Source organism: Leguminivora glycinivorella, chromosome 13, assembly GCF_023078275.1.
Source record: "Leguminivora glycinivorella isolate SPB_JAAS2020 chromosome 13, LegGlyc_1.1, whole genome shotgun sequence".
NCBI lineage: Eukaryota > Metazoa > Arthropoda > Insecta > Lepidoptera > Tortricidae > Leguminivora > Leguminivora glycinivorella.
The window spans coordinates 22,885,076-22,907,896 of NC_062983.1; the positions used below are offsets into that span (position 1 = coordinate 22,885,076).

Sequence of the window (22,821 nt, forward strand, 5' to 3'; positions counted from 1 at the left end):
AAACTTTTTAAAATCGAATAGGAATCCATTAGCAACCATAGAGTAAAACATCCATCCATGGCGGATCTCGTCGCTGTCAAGACTTTTATTTAATTCTGTTTCAATTATGAAGCACCTTCAATGATTTTGAGTGGGCTTATTGTGTGGAAGTGATCGTGCGGTGGCGCGGCGCGGTGCCGGCGATCCGGTTGTGTCAGCGCCATGTTCAGCGGAACGGTGCGCGTCAAGGTGTGTGAGGCCACGGGCCTCAGGCCGACCGACTTTCAGAAACGGCACAACATGACCTTCGGGAAACCAGGTGAGTCCCGACCGTAGTCTTAAATCCTTTCTTTATGAACCTTATGACTGGTTTCTAATTAATTATGCCCTTGAAAAATGTCGCGCAGTCGTCAATTTTCGTTCGAAATAGGCGTAGCATGTTTACCAAAATGGGTGTCTATAATGTATGTAAATATGGTGTTTGGTTGTAGACGACCAGCCGATAGACCCGTACGTGTCGATCGACGCGGACGAGCACCACCTGGACCGCTCCACCACCAAGCCCAAGACCTTCGACCCCGTCTGGAACGAGACCTTCATCCACGAAGTGCAGAACGTCTCCAGGTACCGCGCCCTCCGACCCAGTTTATGATATATTATTTATTATCCATGGACTTGTATGTTTATACTCATATTTTTTCTTCAGCTTGGGGATCACTGTATTTCACGATGCTGCTATACCTCCGGATGATTTTGTTGCAAATTGCACAATTCCTTTTGAAGATTTAACTCATCGTGATAAAGACGCCACAGACTTTTGGGTGAGTAAACAAAACAGTGTTACAGCATTGAAGCTACTGACAAGTGATTGGTAGGGATCTAGGAGACAATGGCTTATCTATATCCCGTAATCTCTGATAAAGAGTGCAAACAATGAGTATTGTTGTAAGATGTTATCAGCAATCAGTGTGTTTGTTGTGGTGATAGCGGTTATCAGTCTTGGGATTGTTTGATGGCCTTACATTTGTCTAATCAGAGTGTGACAGGCATGTATTGCTGGAGAAGAGAGCCATTGTCATCTGAACCCAAATATGAGGTGCTAACAAATGAGGTGTTTATTATTTTGTTCACTTGATAAAAGTTCTTTAAATTATTAATTTTAGTTACCTATCTCAACATTCTGGACTAGAAATGATGAATTCATGAAAACTTTTTGTTTTATTTATAAGTAATTATTTTTAAACTGTTTTATGAAACATGTTTACTCAACTATATATAAATTAATGATGTATTTTCCCTTGTAGGTGGATCTAGAACCTCAAGGAAAACTGCATCTGAAAATAGATCTGAAATGGAATTCTCAAGGTGAGTGATTGGTTTATCACAAACACTACATTCCTACTTAATCACTTAATTGGCTAGCTGAAAATAACTCAGACTCATGAATTTAATAATCCTAGGGATTGCAATTCATCATTTATTTCAGTTCAAGTTTTGGTTAACAATTAATTCCATGTGAATAAGAACCCCTAAAGAGCTGTACAATATAAATAACTGGTTGCAATCCTTAACATAACATTTTTGACACTTCCAATATAATTCATGACTACATTTAATGATAAGCTTCATTTTTTAATAGAATCTGTGATTTATTGTTTAAAGGTTTAAGGTCATTTAATATCATTAAGAATTTTACAATTCACTTAAACAAGATAAACATTAATAAGTTAAAACATTGTTATGATTATGAGTTTAATACACAGATAATATTAAAGCAGTGAAGTGAAAGTAAAGATTCAATGTGTGGCACATGTGTGGCTCATTCTCATCTGACTAAGACAACACAAATTACATTTCTATATAATGATTGTAGATGTAGATGATGAAGAGTAGTATCATCCACACTTTAACTGACAATTTGTAAACTTTACCTTTATCTTGAAAATCTAAGGGCCATTGACAGTCAGTAAAAATTGTTGCTGATAGTACCATTGTGAAACCCTGCTATCAATACTGTTATATATGTATGTAAGGAAATTTTGTGAATAAGGGTTGGCAATGAACTTACATCAAATTTCACATAAGCACATCTTAACAAATATTTGTACCTAATACAATTATAATGTACAAGTTTAGAGTTTTCATATTAGTAAAAACAAAATTTTTGTTTGTGTTGGAAGCATGCAACATGTATATTTATTATCTGGCAACTATATAACGAAATCATTGCTTGATATAATTATTATTTTAGTATTTTACTTGGTGAAGTTCACATTTCCTATAGTTAAGGTTTTGCCAACCCTGATTATCAATGAGTTGCAACATTGATAGCGGGTTTGGTTAAGAGTGTAGTTAGTATTATAGTACTAAACCTTGGGACTTTGTATGTCTACTGCTACTCTACACTACTGACAGGATGTGCGATGGCAGCAAAGACCAAAGCCAAATCCTCATATTTCGCGGGCAAGAGTAAGTCCTCATTATCAGTAGTGCTATCTTAGACCGTGTCTCATTGTTCCTCTAGGGTTTATTTAATTGTTATCAAATTTCTTGATGCTTCGCTTTTGTTTAGGAGTCATCTGGCCTCAAAATTTACGCCACAATTGACAAAAAAATCCATTAAAAAGTAGAGGTTTGGATATTTTGTTTGGTAGCAATTTACTTGAGCTTTATTCAGTATGAAGTAACGCGCAAGTTTGCGTGCACCAATCTTAATAATTAAACTTTGCTAAAAACATATTAGAAAATATTGGTTGTCAAAATTTGTTTTAATTTTATTAGCAGTTCAGTTTCAAGGAAGTTTGATATACAATAGCCATTCATAGTAGATTTTCTAAATCATTTAGCTTATGTTCAAAACCTTAAGTTGTCAATTTTCCCGTTATAATTTCACTATCAATGTGGTTTACCGGGTTCCACGGCCACTCGTTCAGTGTAATTGTTGACACAGTTTATTCTTTCCAAGAAATTACACCAATGATCAGGTAAAGAGAGATTGAAACACTAGTTTGCTGCATCTATTAATTACGTGAGGTATTATTAAGGATGTCTTGATGATCTATCTTCCTTCTCTGGTGGATATTGTGGTGGATGACATAGCCTTCTAACCCCCCCTTCTACAAATCTTTCCAAAACGTTATTTTAATATATGTCTATTGCAAGGAATTGTATTTTTTTATGTATAGTATGCAATTTAAATTGATAACGTGCGTTTATGTATTTGCATTTTGATTTTGTTAAAAGTGATAATATATACCTCGACCTCTTTGGGATCATCCACATATTACGTCACACCAAATTTCAGGTTTTTGGACTCCTCCCCCCCCCTATGTCACGCTTTTTTGTATCCCTTTAACAGGGCTTGTCACATTTAGTATGACCCCCCCCCCCCTCCCCCTTACACTGTGACGTAATATATGGATGACGCCTATGCCCTCACGCGACATTTGTTACCCCTCCCTCTTCTGAACTCCTTGCGTAATGAATGGACGCCTCCTTTCCTGCTAAGATTGTGATCGCCTGCGGCATGCCTCTTGCCGCGTTTCCGTCACGTTAGCGTGACGAGACCACGAGATGTCCTTATTATTCTATTACACATTCGTTAGCCACACTGGCGCTACCTACAAATCCTGCAATGAGTAATATCTGACTTCAACGGTGGGGGTCACCAAGTGGAAAATTGTACTGCCGAATTTTTTTAGACACGAATTTGGACGTTCAATTTTATAGGAAATTGCATTTTCCTTTACTTTCAAATTATTTCGTAACTTCGTTACTCAGAATCTAAAACGTAGCTTCTTCTGACCTTAGTTTCTAATATAAGTAGACAGATTTAAATCAGATTGTACGTTATGATTATGATCCATATTCCTTTTTTGCTCGTTCTTCTCCTTTTCTGTTATTCAAAAACTAGGAATAAATCGAGCATATTTCCGATATCGTTTTTAAACACAGATAGGTTTGAATGATGATTGTGAAGTAGTATTGGACTGCTGTTATGATTATGAAATGTTTTTGTTTGAGAAGCACCTGCTGCTAGTGGTTTGTTGTAGCGGCTGCTTGCTATTATACTACTTATCATACATTAAGCTTTCGTGCTACGTTGATTTTGCGATAGATTTGAACGGCAATTACTTTAAGTTTCAGTAATTTTAGTCTAATAATATTATGTAGGAAAGAATTCACGTTACTATGTTATTATTTATTTAATACGTAAGAAAATCTAATTCTAACTTGTAATAAACTATGAAAATGGGTCTTTTTATGTGGAAATTAAATTGTTTGGTGTTATGGTTATTTTAAATTAACAGTTCACAAGTTAAATTATCCATGAAAGAGAAAAAAATCTAATCGTTGAGTTTTCCTCTCATTCAGTATAAAAAAAACATGTTAGTAGTACCTTTATCGTAAAGAAATAATAAATGTTAACTTCTTCACACTTATTTCATTTAGATAGATCTCTTCCGTGTAACACGAGTCGAATTATGGTCTTTAATATGTTGTCAGAATGTAACATTGCCCTGTCCCACAGTAGGTTTAGAATTAGATACTCCATCGTACAATTTAATTATAGTGTACCAATATTTCATATCAGTTTAATTACTAACGGTACAGAGGAGACACATAATACACAACTCTTTAGTTAGTCCTCAAATTTGTACACATCACTTCGCTTAAGTTTAGAACCTAGCGGCCTCGGTTCTCATTCGACGTCCTATGATGCTCAGCGTCAGTATAAAGCGGAGCTAGCCCACTTTAAGAATTACTGATCTAGATAGACCCGGAGAGCAATCTTGAAAGCGGGATCCGTGTGAGGTGTCAATAGTGAGTGGTGTACGTGTGTGCAGGCTCGGGCGGCGGCGGCGAGGCGGCGCGCGCGCCTGCAGGCGGCCATGCGGGCGGCGGCCGGCGCGAGTTCAAGGAGGGCGCGGGCTTCGCGCGCCGCCGGGGCGCCATGCGCCGCCGCGTGCACCAGGTCAACGGACACAAGTTCATGGCCACCTTCCTGCGCCAGCCCACCTTCTGCTCGCACTGCCGCGAGTTCATCTGGTGAGTGTCTCCACATGCGCGAGTCAAGGAGGGCGCGGGCTTCGCGCGCCGCCGGGGCGCCATGCGCCGCCGCGTGCACCAGGTCAACGGACACAAGTTCATGGCCACCTTCCTGCGCCAGCCCACCTTCTGCTCGCACTGCCGCGAGTTCATCTGGTGAGTGTCTCCACATGCGCGAGTCAAGGAGGGCGCGGGCTTCGCGCGCCGCCGGGGCGCCATGCGCCGCCGCGTGCACCAGGTCAACGGACACAAGTTCATGGCCACCTTCCTGCGCCAGCCCACCTTCTGCTCGCACTGCCGCGAGTTCATCTGGTGAGTGCCCTGAACGAACGCCCCGCGAACCCCAGGCTAGCCGACCGTAGCGAGCGGGCGACGGCGCGTTGATAACCTCGTTCTTTGGATGACTTCTATCAAATATCAGCGAGTCTTGCGGCATTTTTTCTAGCGGCATTAATTGAGAGGGACAAGTAGGCGTTCTTATGGGCGATACAGATTTTAACCCATCACTACTCCACTTAGTTTTGCGTGCAATCGTTACATATAAACTTCATTAAAGGAATTCCAGACATTCCAGTTTACTAAAGTCACAATTTGATTACAGGGGTCTCGGAAAACAAGGATATCAATGCCAAGGTAATTATTTGTCTTTTTTGTCAAATCCAACTTGTGCCGCAGAATGTGATGTAAAGATGAGTGTTAACGAGTCCCGTCTGTTGCAGTGTGCACCTGCGTGGTCCACAAGCGCTGCCACTCGTCCGTCGTCACCAAGTGTCCCGGCATGAAGGAAGAGGTAAATTATTTCTAATTTTAATAAGTAGTTGCGCCAGTATCAATTAACTACTTAGGTCTTAAACACATGTTTTCCTACTAATTGCAAAACAATAATAAGCAATGGTTCACTATGTCAGCAGGCCTAGCACATGATGGCCGCGGGAGTATGTCGCCGCGAGATAGACTACCTGTCCTTATGTCATTAATACAATTAGACAAAGACGTGTCATCTATCTCGCGGCGACATACTCCCGCGGCCATCATGTGCTAGGCCTTTAGGCTAGAAACTTTTTGCGCATTTATTTGATTCGTATAATACGTTCTTGGCTCAGAAGCGGCAGAAGTCACGTTTGGCAGAAACACCTTACGCAGAATATGCTTTGACATAAATAATTTCGCAGATATTTATAATACCGAATGGTATATTGACATAATGTTAATGAGCATAATTGTCTTCTAGTTGAAAAGTAATTTCGCAGATAATATTTGTGCACAATAGTTAGGCAGCATAGTTGTCATTCTCCTTTCAAATTGGTTTTTGATTATATTATTATTGGTATTAGGGATGCAAGATACCTAACACTCCTCCTCGCTTCGCTCGTCGTCGTAGCTAACGGTGGCTCTGAGACAGTATTTCCTTTTTGATAGCGTGTCAGAACCTTGCTCTTGTAAAAGTATGCTGTATGATTATTATATTAAGGTATATAAAATTATGCTAAATCAAATTCGACCAAGGTAATATTCTGCAGAACAATATCCTGCCAAGTGTGTCGTACGCGTGGTAGTAATAATGCCAACTATTTTTTCTGCAAAATTTACATTCGACTAAAAGTGTTTCTGCGAAACATGTTATGCGAAGTGTGTTTCTGACCAAAATTATTCTGCCAGATGAGACTAACCCTAAGCAATAGGCTACTTGCCTCCTAGTCAAATCAGCTTCTTTTTAAGAACTGTCAAAACGAATTTTAACGACTTGTTAATATGGAATTAACATGAAATCGAATTGAGTGACGCCACGGTCAACTCAGTTACTGTATTTATTTCTACCTGACTTATTAAATAGAAATTGGAGTTAAAATAACTTCTGTCCATGTTTTTCTTATAATTATCTGATGCTATTTCGTGCACGGTATAAAATATTTTATTTTAACTACAGTCAAGTTCCCTATACATGAGCCTTGTCTTTTGCGATACATGTCTACACAGACCGAGCTATTTCACGAGGCATTCTTTTCACGATATGACTCGATCTGTGCAAGGTTATTCCGCGATTTAAGGTTTGTTGGTTATCCCTAACTTGTGAGTGTTGTGTTGGCAGCAACACAGCGCCGTGGGCGTGTCGGGCGGGCAGCGGTTCAGCGTGAACGTGCCGCACCGCTTCGTGGTGCACTCCTACAAGCGGTTCACCTTCTGCGACCACTGCGGCTCGCTGCTCTACGGGCTCATCAAGCAGGGGCTGCAGTGTGAAGGTACAGTCTGCAGCACAGCCGCATGTAGACACAGCGTGCACGTGCCGTGTGCACTTGTACAAAACAGAATTCAATTCATGACAAAAAAAATATTTTTACATTTTAGCTGTCATAGATTTAATAATAGCCATAATTTTCTCTCCGAAAGCCTCTAAAACGATATCTGATCTATGATAAGTTGACGACTTACGAGCATATATTGACAAGTTTTTGGTTGCAGTATGCTCGATGAACGTGCACAAGCGCTGCCAGAAGAACGTGGCGAACAACTGCGGCATCAACACCAAGGCCATGGCAGAGATCCTCTCCGAGATGGGCATCTCCCCGGACAAGAACCCGCGCCCCAGGACCTCCAAGGTACCCCCATTACTACACCTTTACCTATCATTAAGACACTCCCGATCGGTTGATTCCGGCAACGATCGGCTCGCATTGCTACAACTGGAGCGCTGCTAGATTAGATAATTTCTTCTTTACATAAAAGTCGACCCTGAACTGTCTTTCTGTAAGAACAATTTGTTTATTATGTGCTTTAAATACACCATAAGACCAAAACTGTCTGTAGGCTTTGAGTGGATGACATTCGGAAGATGATTTCTGGGTGAGGTTGGCTTCGGACCAGGTTAATCGCCGGTACGAAGTACTTATAGATACTTTGAGCACAGAATCTGTGCATGTCTGATATACTCCGTGTCAAGTCAACGTGAAGAAGTGGGCAATAAAATGTCATATGATGAAGATGACACTGGAAGGTGTTTTTTTAAAACTTTGATGAAACCTTTGGCAATATATGTACTATAACATAATCCGTTGCAGTACAACCCGGTGCTGATGGAGGGCGGCGGCGGCGACGCGGCCGCCGACTCCGACAAGGAGCCGCTCGACAAACACGACGACAAGGGTGAGTGTCTCCCACACCACACCACACCACACTACTCCACACATGACCTATGTCCAAGTGACAAGGTTTACTTATGGTCGGTTAACTGTCTTGATGCAATATTTATTATTGGCAGCCTGTTATGTCCCACTGTTGGGCAAAGGCCTTCCCCCTACTTTTCCTAGTCTTCCCGGTCTTGGACAGTCTCGGGGAAATGATTAAGGAAGAAATTTAAGGGCCACTTGCACCACCCGCTTAACTCAAGGTTAGTGGGCTGTCAACGGTCAAATTCTATATAAAATGGTGGGTGCCAGATCTTCGCTTTAGGCCGGGTTGCCACCCTGTAGCGATCATAGCTCACTCGGCATGCGGCAGACGTGTCCAGCCCACAGCCACTTTAGCTAGGCCCGCTTTCCGAGCCGCATTGACAATTTTTGTCTTGGAGCGCAGCGTAATTTTGTGGATACATACGTTTTAATATATATCTGCTACTGAACAAAAAACAAACGACTGTAGGTGATTTTAACTGACCATTCTTTAATCTTACTACAATGAATGCACTATTAATCATGTGTTTCTTTGTTGTTCAAATGTTGTGAAATTTTAATATCACTTCCAATTCATCATAAATCACCAGTTTAATCACTTAGCATGAAATTTATTTTCCTCGCTAACCCGAACACGGCGAAGCGTTAAATGAAGAGCTGATTTTGACGAATGAGACTTAACATTCTAAATAAACAAAAAAGTGCTTGTTAATTTTTTTTAACTTTTTATTCCTTAATGTTAGCACCCCAATGTGTTATGTTTTAGTGGCTTGTTTTGTTGATGTTGTGTTGTTACCGTGTTTGTTTGCATCCCACACTAGTGCTGGACCTGCTCATGTCGTCGCCGTACGACTTCGTACCGCCGTTCGACTTGGTACCGCCGTACAACTTGGTACCGCCGTACAACTTGGTACCGTCGTTCGACTTGATACCGTCTTTCGGCGAGTACATACCGGCGGCGCCGAGCGGTGGGGACCACTGGGACGACCTCAAAGACATATTTACGTGCTACGAAGGTTCCTTTTTTTGGTTTGCACGCTTTTTTGGTTATGGATTTTTTTAATTTTCAGGGCTTTCAAATTCGGTGGATTTTACTAAAGTTTATGAAAGTATTTTGTCTTAGTTACGAGCTTACGAGTATGTTTGTATTCTGAAAAATAATAAATCCACCTAATTGAAAGTCTTCACATGTATTTTTAATATCTACCTTAATTACTAGCACATTAAGTTCTGCAGTAGCACACTGGTACTGGTGTCAGTTAAGTTACCTACATATTTATGTAAGTGTATAATGTTTATGTTCAGACGTTTATAATAATATAATTAATGATATACGTCGGTTGAGTCGAAAAACGCCAAGTTTTCAAGGCAAATGCTACATTAACAAATAGTATTTGAATGGCATAAGTAGGCCAGACAACATTTTTAAACGGGTGTGCGTTTAGGTGGCGACGCGGCGGGCGCGCGCGACAAGGTGTCGCTGGAGGACTTCACCTTCATCAAGGTGCTGGGGAAAGGGTCCTTCGGCAAGGTCATGCTGGCTGAGAAGAAGGGCACCGACGAGGTACCACTTGAAAACATTGTATTACCACTTCAACTCTGCTGTTGCTCTTTCGCGAAAGGAGAAGAAATTTAAAATGTTTAACACTGTATTCTTTTTACACTGAATTGATATTATGTACATACATTCTTCCAGATTAGACATAGTTTACTTATATTGTACTGGAACGTCAAAAAATACTTCGTGAGAAAGTCAAGTACTCCGAAGGAATATTTCATTAGTATTGGTGAGTGTCCACCGGAAAACGTCCCACTTTGTCGATTGCTATAAAGCCGCTTTGTCAGTTTATTCATATAAAGATATTAAAGATACAAGTAAATCTCGCCTTAATGGTAACCGACAAAGTGGGACGTTTTACTAAACACACTCACATTTTGTTACTTATATTAAAGAAGTCCTATGATTAAAAAAAGCGCTGGAGGGGGGCTGCGAAAGACGGTTATTTTGTCCGTCGGCCGCAGAGGTGCCCCGTGACTTTAAGATTATGAGATCTGAGGACAAAATCCCGAAATAAATTACGCCCCGCTTGCTACTCACTCGTGTTAGTGCTTAATCGAGTTATTGTTTAGGTGTACGCAGTGAAAGTGCTGAAGAAGGACGCCATAATCCAGGACGACGACGTGGAGTGCACGCTGACGGAGCGGCGCGTGCTGGCGCTCGCCGCGCGCCACCCCTTCCTCACCGCGCTGCACTGCGCCTTCCAGACCAGGGACCGGCTGTTCTTCGTCATGGAGTACGTCGACGGCGGCGACCTCATGTTCCAGATACAGCGCGCCAGGAAGTTCGACGAGCCCCGAGCGAGGTACGCATTCTGTACACCACGCTCACTGCGCCTTCCAGACCAGGGACCGGCTGTTCTTCGTCATGGAGTACGTCGACGGCGGCGACCTCATGTTCCAGATACAGCGCGCCAGGAAGTTCGACGAGCCCCGAGCGAGGTACGCATTCTGTACACCACGCTCACTGCGCCTTCCAGACCAGGGACCGGCTGTTCTTCGTCATGGAGTACGTCGACGGCGGCGACCTCATGTTCCAGATACAGCGCGCCAGGAAGTTCGACGAGCCCCGAGCGAGGTACGCATTCTGTACACCACGCTCACTGCGCCTTCCAGACCAGGGACCGGCTGTTCTTCGTCATGGAGTACGTCGACGGCGGCGACCTCATGTTCCAGATACAGCGCGCCAGGAAGTTCGACGAGCCCCGAGCGAGGTACGCATTCTGTACACCACGCTCACTGCGCCTTCCAGACCAGGGACCGGCTGTTCTTCGTCATGGAGTACGTCGACGGCGGCGACCTCATGTTCCAGATACAGCGCGCCAGGAAGTTCGACGAGCCCCGAGCGAGGTACGCATTCTGTACACCACGCTCACTGCGCCTTCCAGACCAGGGACCGGCTGTTCTTCGTCATGGAGTACGTCGACGGCGGCGACCTCATGTTCCAGATACAGCGCGCCAGGAAGTTCGACGAGCCCCGAGCGAGGTACGCATTCTGTACACCACGCTCACTGCGCCTTCCAGACCAGGGACCGGCTGTTCTTCGTCATGGAGTACGTCGACGGCGGCGACCTCATGTTCCAGATACAGCGCGCCAGGAAGTTCGACGAGCCCCGAGCGAGGTACGCATTCTGTACACCACGCTCACTGCGCCTTCCAGACCAGGGACCGGCTGTTCTTCGTCATGGAGTACGTCGACGGCGGCTCCCTCATGTTCCAGATACAGCGCGCCAGGAAGTTCGACGAGCCCCGAGCGAGGTAAGATATTCTGTACATTGCCAGAAGTGAGAACTCTCACATGCTATTCGTATTGGGCCATACACTCGACTAAATCAGTCTGTGACTAGTGATGGCATCATTACGGCAGCGCGGGGAGCAGAGCGTGACACATACTCACCATAAAAGAGTATGACAAGTTTATTAAAAGTTCCGTTCGTTTCCCAGGTTCTACGCAGCCGAGGTGACCCTGGCGCTACAGTTCCTGCACGCGCACGGAGTCATCTACCGCGACCTGAAGCTCGACAACATCCTCCTCGACGCGGACGGACACTGCAAGCTCGCAGACTTCGGCATGTGCAAAGAAGGCATACTAGGTCAGTTTCTAGACCAGGTGACTGTTGGCGTACGACTCAGCTGTTCAAATCACTGCTTTTCACCTGAAAAGTTGCCAATCCCTGTTCTAATTTGAACTCTAACTATTGTTCGACTAATTCTACCAAATTTAAATGTGGCGATCTTTACAGAAACCATTTTATAGATCATCAAACTAAGCTGAGAAGATAACTGTCGTTATTAATAACACAACAATATGTAAAAATCTTTTTGTCCTATGATTATAAAAAGCGCTGGAGGGGAGCTGCGAAAGATGGACCTTTTTTGATTGTCTGTCTACCGCAGAGGTGCCCTGTGACTTTCAGATTATGAGATCTGAGGACAAAGTACTACCAGCATTTAAAATGTGTCATTTTTGAGGAATTTTAACATAAGTATTTATTTCAGACGGAGCGACGACTACAACCTTTTGCGGTACTCCAGACTACATAGCCCCAGAGGTATGTTTTTCCAGACATCAAACCATCTGTTTTTATTTAAATAAAATTCACCAGGCGCTCAATTCCAATCGTAGAAGTTGGTAATCTTACTCTTATTAGTACTTATTCACACATAACTTACAAATGCTAGCGCGGCAATGATTGACAATTTCCCTGCGAGGCGGCTTATTTTCTACGTGAATATGTTGAGTGATGCCGTAACTATGAATGGAGAACTTGGTCTAGCTGGATTTTTCCTGTAGAGGAACACTATTTTGTAAGAGTGAATCATATCACGCGTGTGTATTTTGTTAATGAGAAGTTGGTGATTATGTACGTTTGTGTGTAGATCCTGCAAGAGTTGGAGTACGGTCCGTCGGTGGACTGGTGGGCGCTGGGCGTGCTGCTGTACGAGATGCTGGCCGGCCAGCCGCCCTTCGAGGCGGACAACGAGGACGACCTGTTCGAGTCCATCCTGCACGACGACGTGCTCTACCCCGTGTGGCTGTCCAAGGACGCCGTGTCCATCCTCAAGGGTGAGTGCACGGACGGACACGTCTTCTCCTATACGACGTGTCGGCCTCGTCTGCTCGTTCAACAATGCAACCTCATGCGTGTGCCCAGTATTCACCTTTCACGCGCGAGTGTATGGACAGAAGTGTGTGAATACGCAAAGTATATTTGGCGCAGTCGGTAAAGCGCTAGTGGCCTAGCGGTAAGAGCGTGCGACTTTCGATCCGGAGGTCGCGGGTTCGAACCCGGCACGTACCGATGAGTTTTTCTGAACTTATGTGTGAAAATGTCATTCGAATGCCAGTCGCTTTTCGGTGAAGGAAAACATCGCGCCTACGCCAAATCTCGGGATCGGTGGCTAACGCCGGGATAACGCAAGGAGGATGATGACTCGGCGCAGTCGGGAGGATCATGTCGATTTCGAGCGATCATATGATCCGACTGATAAACAATGATCGTGTCCCATGAACGTGTGTATCTCTAGAATAGTGTAACGTTGACGTGTATGTAACGAGCCCCCCCCCCCGCAGGCTTCATGACGAAGAACCCGGCGCGGCGGCTGGGCGTGGCGGGCGGCGCGGGCGGTATCCGCGCGCACGCGTTCTTCAAGGACGTGGACTGGGACGCGCTGCAGCAGCGCCGTCTGCGCCCGCCCTTCCGCCCCAAGGTATGCGGCCTCACTGACGATATCTCTCTCGTACCGATCTATCTCTTCTATCTCTATCGCTCTTGCGTATTGGCTCTGTCGCGCCGGACTACATTTCTACGAGGCTTGTACATTATTCGTCGGTCACCGTAAAATATATCGGCACGCGGCGCTGCCAAAATGACCTATGTATAGTTAGAGAAAAGCATGTTTCGATTTTTAGTTGTTCTAAATGGATTTTATTTAGTCTCATGCGAGCTTTTGATCTTGAGATTAAAATGGGATCGATTCGCCTAAACAATTTTTTTTACGTAAAATATTTTTTTCTGTGAAATTTCTAAACGGCAATATTCAATAATTAGAAATCGAAGGATGGTTTCCTATGAGTATTTTCGTGTAGCAGCACGGGATCTGGTAGCTGCCCTCATTGACCCGCTATCAAAATACATTTTATATGTAGACTTAAAAACTGATTTATCCGTCGAAAATGCTTGTAATTCTAATGTATGAGAGACTAACCTTTCGAGTTCTTAAATAGGCTAAAACGAAATTTACTGTTATGTACCAATTATCAGTGTACCACTTGAGTTGTGAGAAATAAACTGACGAAATGTAATGTTGTATTTGCAGAAGAGCAAGCGCGAGGCGGTGAACTTTGACGCGGAGTTCACGAAGGAGGAGCCCGTGCTCACGCCCGTGCCGCCCGACGTCGTGCGCACCATCAACCAGGTACGTGATTCTGTGAAGAAACTTACGCGTGTTCTTCTTTAGTACGCGGAGTCGAAACGTAATCCAAGGACCGGCTTGAAAATAAGGCATTCCTAGTTTCAGTTTTTTGCCCCGTTTTACCAGAGTAGACAAACAATTGAACAATTGAATTGTAACGACGATCATGTTAATTGCAGGAGGAGTTCCGCGGCTTCTCGTTCGTGAACTCGGACTTCACGCCGACGCCGGCGCCGGCGCCCGCGCTCGCGCCCGTCAACTGAGTCCCCCTCCCCCTCCCCCTCCCCGCGCCTGCTCTAACGTTGAGGCTGCCTTATTCATAAACAGGTAACTCTTACAAAAACGTGCTCCTTTAATCTCCGTTCCGGCTCAACAATTGTCGGCTAGAGTATAGATGCTATCTCGCAGTCGTCGCTTTCGTGAATTTCATGATCGTATTTGTAAATTACTATCCTGTGCCGCCGGTTACGTCTGCGACGACCTCCGCATGCGGGGCGTGAAAGTTACCGTATGTGGCGAAGATTAAAGAGATTGAACTGAACGCACGATTAGTATTTTACGTACTGCCTATTCATAATAAAGGTGACTGCGAGGATTTACATCTTATGATACGTTTACTTTGGAGAGTTAATAAGGCGGCTCCGACGTTGGAACGTTGCGGTATAGTTCCGGGCCGGTTCTTATGAAATTCTGTCCACACACGCGAGCCGGCGATCTAATACGCGGCGGCCGGCGACGGCGAATTGTTCTCCGTTCATTGTAAACCGCCATGTTGTATTATACTTTTATAGGCGATCGATAGACGTAGGTACGTAGCCATTCAATTGTTTTTGGTAAGTTACCAGCGGACAATTTAGATGTAACAGCTTAATGCATCTAAATAATCAGATGACATAATATATTTGTCTACAAGGGTATAATGCGACATAGTGCTCTTAACGATGCGCTCGAGTTTATCGCGCGTCATTTTAAATTAAGAAAAAGTATTCGCTCACGAGCTCGCCGGCCGCCGCGAGTACAGTTAAGGGCTAAGATTTATTTACCTAATACATTATCGTAAAGGTGTAACCGTGTACGAGATCGATCGTGCGCGAGTCCCGGCGCCGCCGGCACAGATTATATATAAATGGAAGAGTTAGAGCAATTATTTATCGTTGTAAATATTGGAGATTGAATATTCGGGTGTAAAGCGGAGGCGGAATCAGTAAACCCCACGTCGCCGCCCGGCCGGCTGCAGGCGCGACGCAGCGGCGGCTCTAGTCAGACACGTTTAGCGGAAATAATACTTCATCCAGAACTGTCATTTATCGCATATAGTTTCATTTATCGACTGGTTTTTGTATGCTAGATACTTTTCCTAAACGTTAGACAGAAGGTTACGAATATACAAGTTGATCTTTTAATAAAAAACGTTCAGCATATCGTTTCGCCTTCTAATACTGCGCTCCTTAAGGCTCAAATAAGAAATGACAGTATATTTGGTAGCGATGCTGCGTTCTCTATCATATGTAGTCGCAACGCGATAATCTGTAGCACTTTGTGATGATATATTTATGTTTAGTTGGTTTACAATAAAACGATGACTTTAAGAATGTTTGGCTGTTTCAAAGTCATCTCATCTGCAATTAACAGGTACTTAACCTAAAAAAAGTGCTGTAACAATGATATAAAGTATGCCATTAGACTATACTTCGTATCGACGTTGGCCAGCTTACAGCTTTGCTTTACGATCCGATACATACCTACGTATTTCAAGTAGGCCTAGCCACTAGTTCCAAATGATACCAATTGATAGAATTATTCTTAAAAATCGTAGGTATGTTGTAACTTTCTGTCGCCCGCCTGGTTAGACTAGCAGGACGGCCCGGCCGCTTCTAGTCCGCGCGTTCCGTCCGGAACGCGCCCCAATACTCACTAGGGGTTTTGTTTGACAGTATTCGCGGCAAACGCGCTTCTTTTTATTTCTATTTTTATTGTTGGGTCGATCGAGTTTTTGCTGCTTTTCTTAGCTCAGAGAGCTTGTTGATAACATACAATGTTAAAAGGTTTCTGTCTTGTTACTGTAAAACAGTGTATCTTGATAAGAAATATGTGATAAGATTCATCGTTTTTACCGTAGCAGGGTAGTTAGTGGATGACTCAGGGTGCCATCATGTATTGGTTCAGAACCCTCGTATGATATCGCACAAACGTGGTCAATCGATTGAAACGTCGCTATACACAAGTTATTATCAAATATTTCTGAGTTGACTGAAAATAATCTCAAAGAACATTTTTTAGTTAGCCAGGAGACACACCAGGATCACAATGAGATCGTTAGAAGCAAAAAATCGATCGAGTCAACATTTGTATTGGTACCTCTGGTACATTTTGAGTGATGTTCAATGAATTTATTTATTAACGTTTTTATGAGTTAGTATTGACCGGAACCAAAGGCTATGTTGTTAGAGCGGTAGTCGTCAGTGCGCGCCGCGCGTGCGCCACGGGCGTGGCAGCGCGTGCGCCGCGCACGAGTGATGCTTTATGTAGTTGTTAGTGTATTATAATATTAATAATATTAATTATAAATCTCTGTACGTGTTGCCCGTCTAACGACATGTTTATAACTAATTTCGTGTTCATTTCGGTCGCCCCCCGGATTCTATGATGCCACGGTTCCTTGTACTAGATTAAAGCTGTTATTTTGATTTTGTGTACGTTGTTTTGATAGTGGCGTGTCCGGGAGGGCTTCGTTCGGTGGATTTGTTTATGGTAATAGTGGTGGCACTAGTCGCGGAGCGGCCGCGAGGCTTTCCGTGTCCACTGTGTAATCGCGTATGTATGTATCGTGTTTGGGCGTTTCTCTGTTATAGCGTAAGTGATGTGAGTGCTGGTTTATTTTTGATGTGCGTCGTACTAACGTAGCGTAAGGGCCGCGGCGCAGGGGCGAGATGTGCGCGGTTCAGCGAGGAACGCACAAATGTGAGCGCATATTTGTACGTCGAAGAGATTAGGTTATATTTGAACGGCACGCGCCGTCGCTATGATACGTGTCAATGATATATTTGTGACAGATTTTACATAAAATCGTGTACAAATATCAGTTCATGGCCGGCCGTGCCTATTAGGCCTATGGATGCTTTTATCGCGCGATAAACATAATATAATGCATTTTTATCGTTTTGGCACTTCTCGGTAGCAAGAGACTGATGCTTTATCATATCTTTATCACGTGATCGTGGCCACCGTCACTGTTGTAGTTGTATGAATTTGCAAGTATTATCCGTCTATGATAAGTGAGCCGTCGAATCACATCTCGCCTCCTATTGGTGCGTCGCGGCGACGTATTCCCGTTAGCACGCTCTTACACGTAATTGGGTTTAAAATACTGTCGGTATGTGGCTAAAGTCTGTACACGATTAAGAATGGTGTGTAAAGAAATTGACATATTTAAAATGACGTGACACCAAATACAGTCGTAAAAACAATAACTACTGTTTTTATCATGCAATAGAATCTCGCATTTTTTTTAAATTAATACTTTAATGCACAAATGATAATCTTAGCATAATGGACTCGGTACCGAATCTATTATCTCCACACATTTAACCCTGTTCTTGGCAATATATCTCACGTGTTACATAATTGTACACTATCTTTTTATATTTTGTAGAGTAGTATTTTGCTCTGCCATATTAAGCTAGGCTTAACTCAGGATATGTTTAGCCAAGAGAATGGTAGTACGTATGTAAGTACCGATAGTGTGTTTGAAGCCAGCCGGTGAGAGCGTCCTACGGATAGGATTACCGGCCGCGCGGGCGCCGCTCGCGGGGCGTCTAACTAGTCAGTTAAGCGTAAGAGCGCGCGCCGACCGATCTCCACCCGACAGTGTACTGACAGGAAGGTTTGCTAGGTATTTATATATTCAACTATACTTGCTACTATGTAGGCCAGCGGGAAGCTAGGACGGCAAAGTGGTCATCAAATCAACTAGAAAGAACTAACGAAGTGGTTGTTTCGGTTATTGCGGTAGAACCTCAAATATCAAGTTTTGCCTTTATATTTTATCACTATTTTGAAAAAATCTCGTATCTTACACTGCTACTCAATAATGACATCCTAGAATCATTATTTTGTATAAAAAATTCTTTTCTAAAACAAAAATGAAGTTACTGGTAGTTCTGAATCACGCAGGTTGTTTTATCTTATCTATGGGATTTTGAAGCCGATAGTGTAATATTATTCGCTGAATAAAGTACATATAATTTGAACACAATGCACAGTGTAGGCAAGCTTTGTTCTAGACGTACGTAGTCGGGTTGAGAGCGGCGCGGCGCGCTGTAAGAGCGCGCGGCGGCGCGGGACGGGGACACTACTCAACATAATGTAAACGACCCCTTACATGACATGGCTAGAGTCCGGCTAACTTGATTCACTCTATTGGAACTCATCTGCAGAGTAAGATTAGTCAGACTCTTTCCATTTCATAATCACTCTTTTCAGTTGGCGTGCTAAGAATGTCTGAAGTGTAAATAGGTGTACAGGTAACCCCTCGCGTTGCTCGCGACATCGCGTCGGCAAATGTAATAAACACGGACGCGATACCGCTAACAAAATTGAAAAGTCTTAAACCTCCCTTGGGCTCGAGGTTATTGATTTTCAACTGCAACTAGAGGGGTTCATGTAGTCGTTAACCTTTTTCTCGGGCATATTACGATTTGTCCATTGCATTCGCGACAGTAGAATATTCCCAGTGAGGGTTCGAATTAGATTGCACTGTGAAATGTTAAAGCGGTATTATTTGGAATTTGATATAACCTTATAGTGCAGCTTGAAAAGGGTTAAAAATGTATCCAGTAATGTCTTCTCGGAGCAGAGTAGTGTATGATAAGTATAGTAGGTTTGGTCCCGGCCGCAGGCCCTCCCCGCCGCCGCGGTCCCGGCCGCAGGCCCCCCCCCGCCGCCGCGCGACTGTCCGCATCCGTTTGTTATTGAGAGTTTAAACATTTTTGAACATATGTTTTTTAATCATTTTTCTAAGAGAATTTTACACGTGTTTTAATTTTTTGCGATTCTAAAAGTTTATTTAAAAGAGGAATATATGATGTACAATAGTTGGTAATTATAGTGTTTCGACTCGTCTGAGTTCGCTTCTCCCTTCCGATACTTCGGGTTTAAGAATCTCTAGAGTTCTATTTCTTCCGATCTCTACGTCTGTCGTAGATGTACAGTACAATTACGGACGGGTAAATAATAGAGACCGTCCGCACATCGTCCGATACTTTTTTATTGAAGATGGCGTCATTTAGCGAGGTTGTGCTAATGCTAAATTCTTCCGATATACCTCAGTCTAGTAGTCAGCACCATCTAGTAAATATGTAATATGAAAGTTTAGAGAAATTTACCGTTGTTGCATTACTTAATACACTTCAACATATCTGATGAAAGACTTAGAGAAACTCCACACTGGTGTTTCGCGAGTGTCTTTGCAGCGACATTGGCACTAGTGCGCAGCGGCACAATTTTCTGTAGTTACAGCGGACTCGACGCAGACGCTCAAAATACTTGTGTGGGATCTCTTGAAGTACATGCGGTATATGAAACTGAAACACTTAATGACGCCACCTGCAACATCGAAGGACACATGTACAATCTCTATCATTTACCTGTCTGTCATGAATGCAATTTACGCTTGTTAATAAATAGTATATGAAGAAGCCGTCACCGTTTGTGCCAAATGTCCTAGACCACGTACAAAGCTCGGTTGACTCGACCGTTTCGTAGCGCGCCGCGCCCTCGGCGGGGCGCACTTTATTACATAACTATATTATAGGTTCACACGTCACTTAGGGAGTTAGTCGTTTATGATGTACGCATACCCTGTCAGAGGAGTTGATTGTTTATCTATGGAGATTGTAAGAACGAAGGGAATTGGTGCACAATCGGTTTGTTCCCCAAGTTGATTTTATAAATATCCAAATACTTCCTCCCGATAGTAGTAAAATAACTAATCCAATGTTTATACTTGAATATGTTTACAATTGTATTTATAGTTGGACTGTAAACTGAATTTTTTGTTTAAATGTTAAATCAGAATGTTAGTAAATCTAATTGCCAGATTATGAATCTGTTATTTATTAGATATTGTTTTACTGTAAGTATATAGTTTTTATAAAATTATTTAAAATGGCATATAATGTACAGTGCAATGTGTTGTTTCCGTGACAGGGTATGTGTTGAGGGTTTAAGTGCAATAAGAGTAAGTCGCCACTAGTCACGTTGTTACGTAACCTCGCAAACGTATTCTATCATATTATACTCATTTTGACTTACTGGAGGGTTTGGTGACATTTTATAACTTCATACGTAAACTCGGGGAATGATGCGATCATAAACTCCAAGGTTTTAATCAAATCTATTATTGTTGTAGTATAATTATATATTATAATTATGAAATTTACTATTTAACTAGTTTTATTTGCGTATACATTTAATAGCAGATGGTTTTACTACGAAGTATCACAACAAAACCTGTGAAAATATTGTCATAATAAGTAGTTAAGAGTTGGATTGTATTTTTTTATTTTGATAAGATGTGATCTCATGATTTTATTGAATGTCACCGAACGGTTTCGCACAACACCATTTGTTAGCCACATATTAGCCACATCGTGATACAGTAGCCGCTCGCTCCGCGCCGGGCCCCGCCGAGCGCGAGCGTGGCCACGCGCGCGTAGTGCGCCCTAACCTAACATATCACGCTGTTTTCTTTACATATATATAATTACATGTATTGTCCTGTGTCAAACATAGAGCATTGTTTTATGTACTCCGTCGGCAGGTGGATACACAATCAACACAGAAAATATAAGTTCCGTCTGAGGGCACTAAAAAATAAAAAAAGAGATTCAGATATTCTTTTAAAAAATACTTAATACGTGATGTTTCAATTGTGCAATATTTGTTTTGAATCCAGGGTAGAAATGTAACGTTAATATATTAAAATATGATGATTCGACAATTCGCTTGAGTTGCCTGCGTCAATCTTTATTAAAAGCGGGGAACCTAAGCCAAGGTTATAATCGTACATCGACTAACGCCTAATAAAGTTACACAATCAGTCATTAAAAAAATCATGTGTATACAATTTTCGTGTATTATTTGAGTTTCGTGTGGCGTTTTCAATGAACGATTGGTGTCTTGGTGAAGCCCGCCGTCGACTGAAGGTTGACGTTTCTAGCGTTCAGTTCAATTGCTCCAAATGTTATTTTCATGAACACCTAAATTCGCAGTTAACCGCACAAATGTACCCGCCTGCCGACGGACCGATCACTTACTCATTTTAAACGCTTATACAAAGGTATATTTTACGCTTCCCAGAGGTGTTAAAGCCAAAGAAAATGTATTTTTATTGTACAAAGCGGCTGTAAGCCTTTATTTTGTTATGTTTTTAGTTAATTTCTTGCCAGTGTATCACACGGGTTCGACAGCGGGGCCGGCGGCGTAGATTAATAAACAGAGATTATTAGTATAGTGTACCAGTGAGGTTGTGCCGCGGGCACACCGGGCGGGTCACGCCAGGGAGCTGGGGGTGGTAAATAATCCGTCTCGAGGTAGTATGTAAAATGGTGAATTCTTGCGTATGATTGCAGTTTTGTTTTCATTGGAGACTTTTATTTAAAGTCCCGTGTCTCATTGGTATTGTATGAGGCGACTTTAGTTCTAGAAGTAACTTACTAACGCCATCTAGTTGTTCTGAACCAGATGGCGTTATATTGAATTAAAGTGGCGCCACCTACAGAAATAATGATGCAAGTGACTTAACGCGGAATTCAGCAGTGTTTATTAGTTAGTTGTCTGTTCTCTGCCTACCTGACAGTGACCCTCCAGTCGGTGCTTTGATCCTAGTCGAGTTCTGAGCATAATATAAGGGTCGCCGGCCCGCCGCCGCTAGGAAAATGTTACGTATGTGAAATGTGAGCGGCTCGACGGAGACAATCGATCAAGCTTGCTTAATAACCCATTTTGATTGTTAGATCGACTCACATAGATAAGTTGAATGTTAAAATTGTTTGTTGGTATCCGTAGAACCGCGCTCCCCGGCCGCCCTGCGGCGGCTGCGGCGCGCCACCCTTGCAATAATAAGGCCTGGAGGAGCATTCACTGTAAACATAGTAAAGGCACTAAGAACAAACTGTATCGCATGTTGCCTTATAGTGTCGGCTTCATGATAGAACAGGTGTCCGGTCCAGGCCTTAGTGTTGTAAGGCCATACCTATATTTGTTGTTGGTTCACTGATCACTATTAGGTCACATAGCTGAGTAAATTAATGCATATAATATAGTTTTATGGTGAGATAAATATGTATATGTAACCTACCTACATGTCTATTAAATCAATGAAAAAAATAGATTATATACAGGTTGTTTTACTTCACCTTCTTACCAACTTCCTACATCCATGTTTTAAATCCATTCTGTACCAATACAATCGCCATCAGATATATTGGAGCTCTAAAGTCTGGCCGTGTTTGGCAGCTCGATATATTTGATGGGGACTCGACCATATACCTATTTTTATGGGCACATCAGAAACCTAAATTAACCTTTATGTAGGTGGTGTTTGGCTGTTTGGCTACCGACCGACAACATTTCTTGGTCCTAGGAGCCACGA

General features: G+C 42.9%; 1 protein-coding gene across 1 annotated transcript; it reads left to right on the forward strand.

Moving 5' to 3' along the window:
• The first annotated feature begins 162 nt into the window (after nt 1-162).
• Nucleotides 163-22,565, forward strand: LOC125232909 (protein kinase C). The gene is made up of 20 exons (XM_048138745.1): nt 163-298; nt 471-603; nt 686-800; nt 1,284-1,344; nt 2,395-2,448; nt 4,827-5,028; nt 5,630-5,661; nt 5,748-5,818; nt 7,118-7,268; nt 7,489-7,625; nt 8,085-8,169; nt 9,017-9,211; nt 9,641-9,759; nt 10,326-10,558; nt 11,697-11,845; nt 12,252-12,304; nt 12,633-12,819; nt 13,327-13,463; nt 14,073-14,171; nt 14,348-22,565. Exons 1-20 carry the CDS (start codon nt 202-204, stop codon nt 14,429-14,431), a joined length of 2,394 nt encoding a protein of 797 aa, XP_047994702.1. The 5' UTR covers nt 163-201; the 3' UTR covers nt 14,432-22,565.
• The last annotated feature ends 256 nt before the right edge of the window (nt 22,566-22,821 follow it).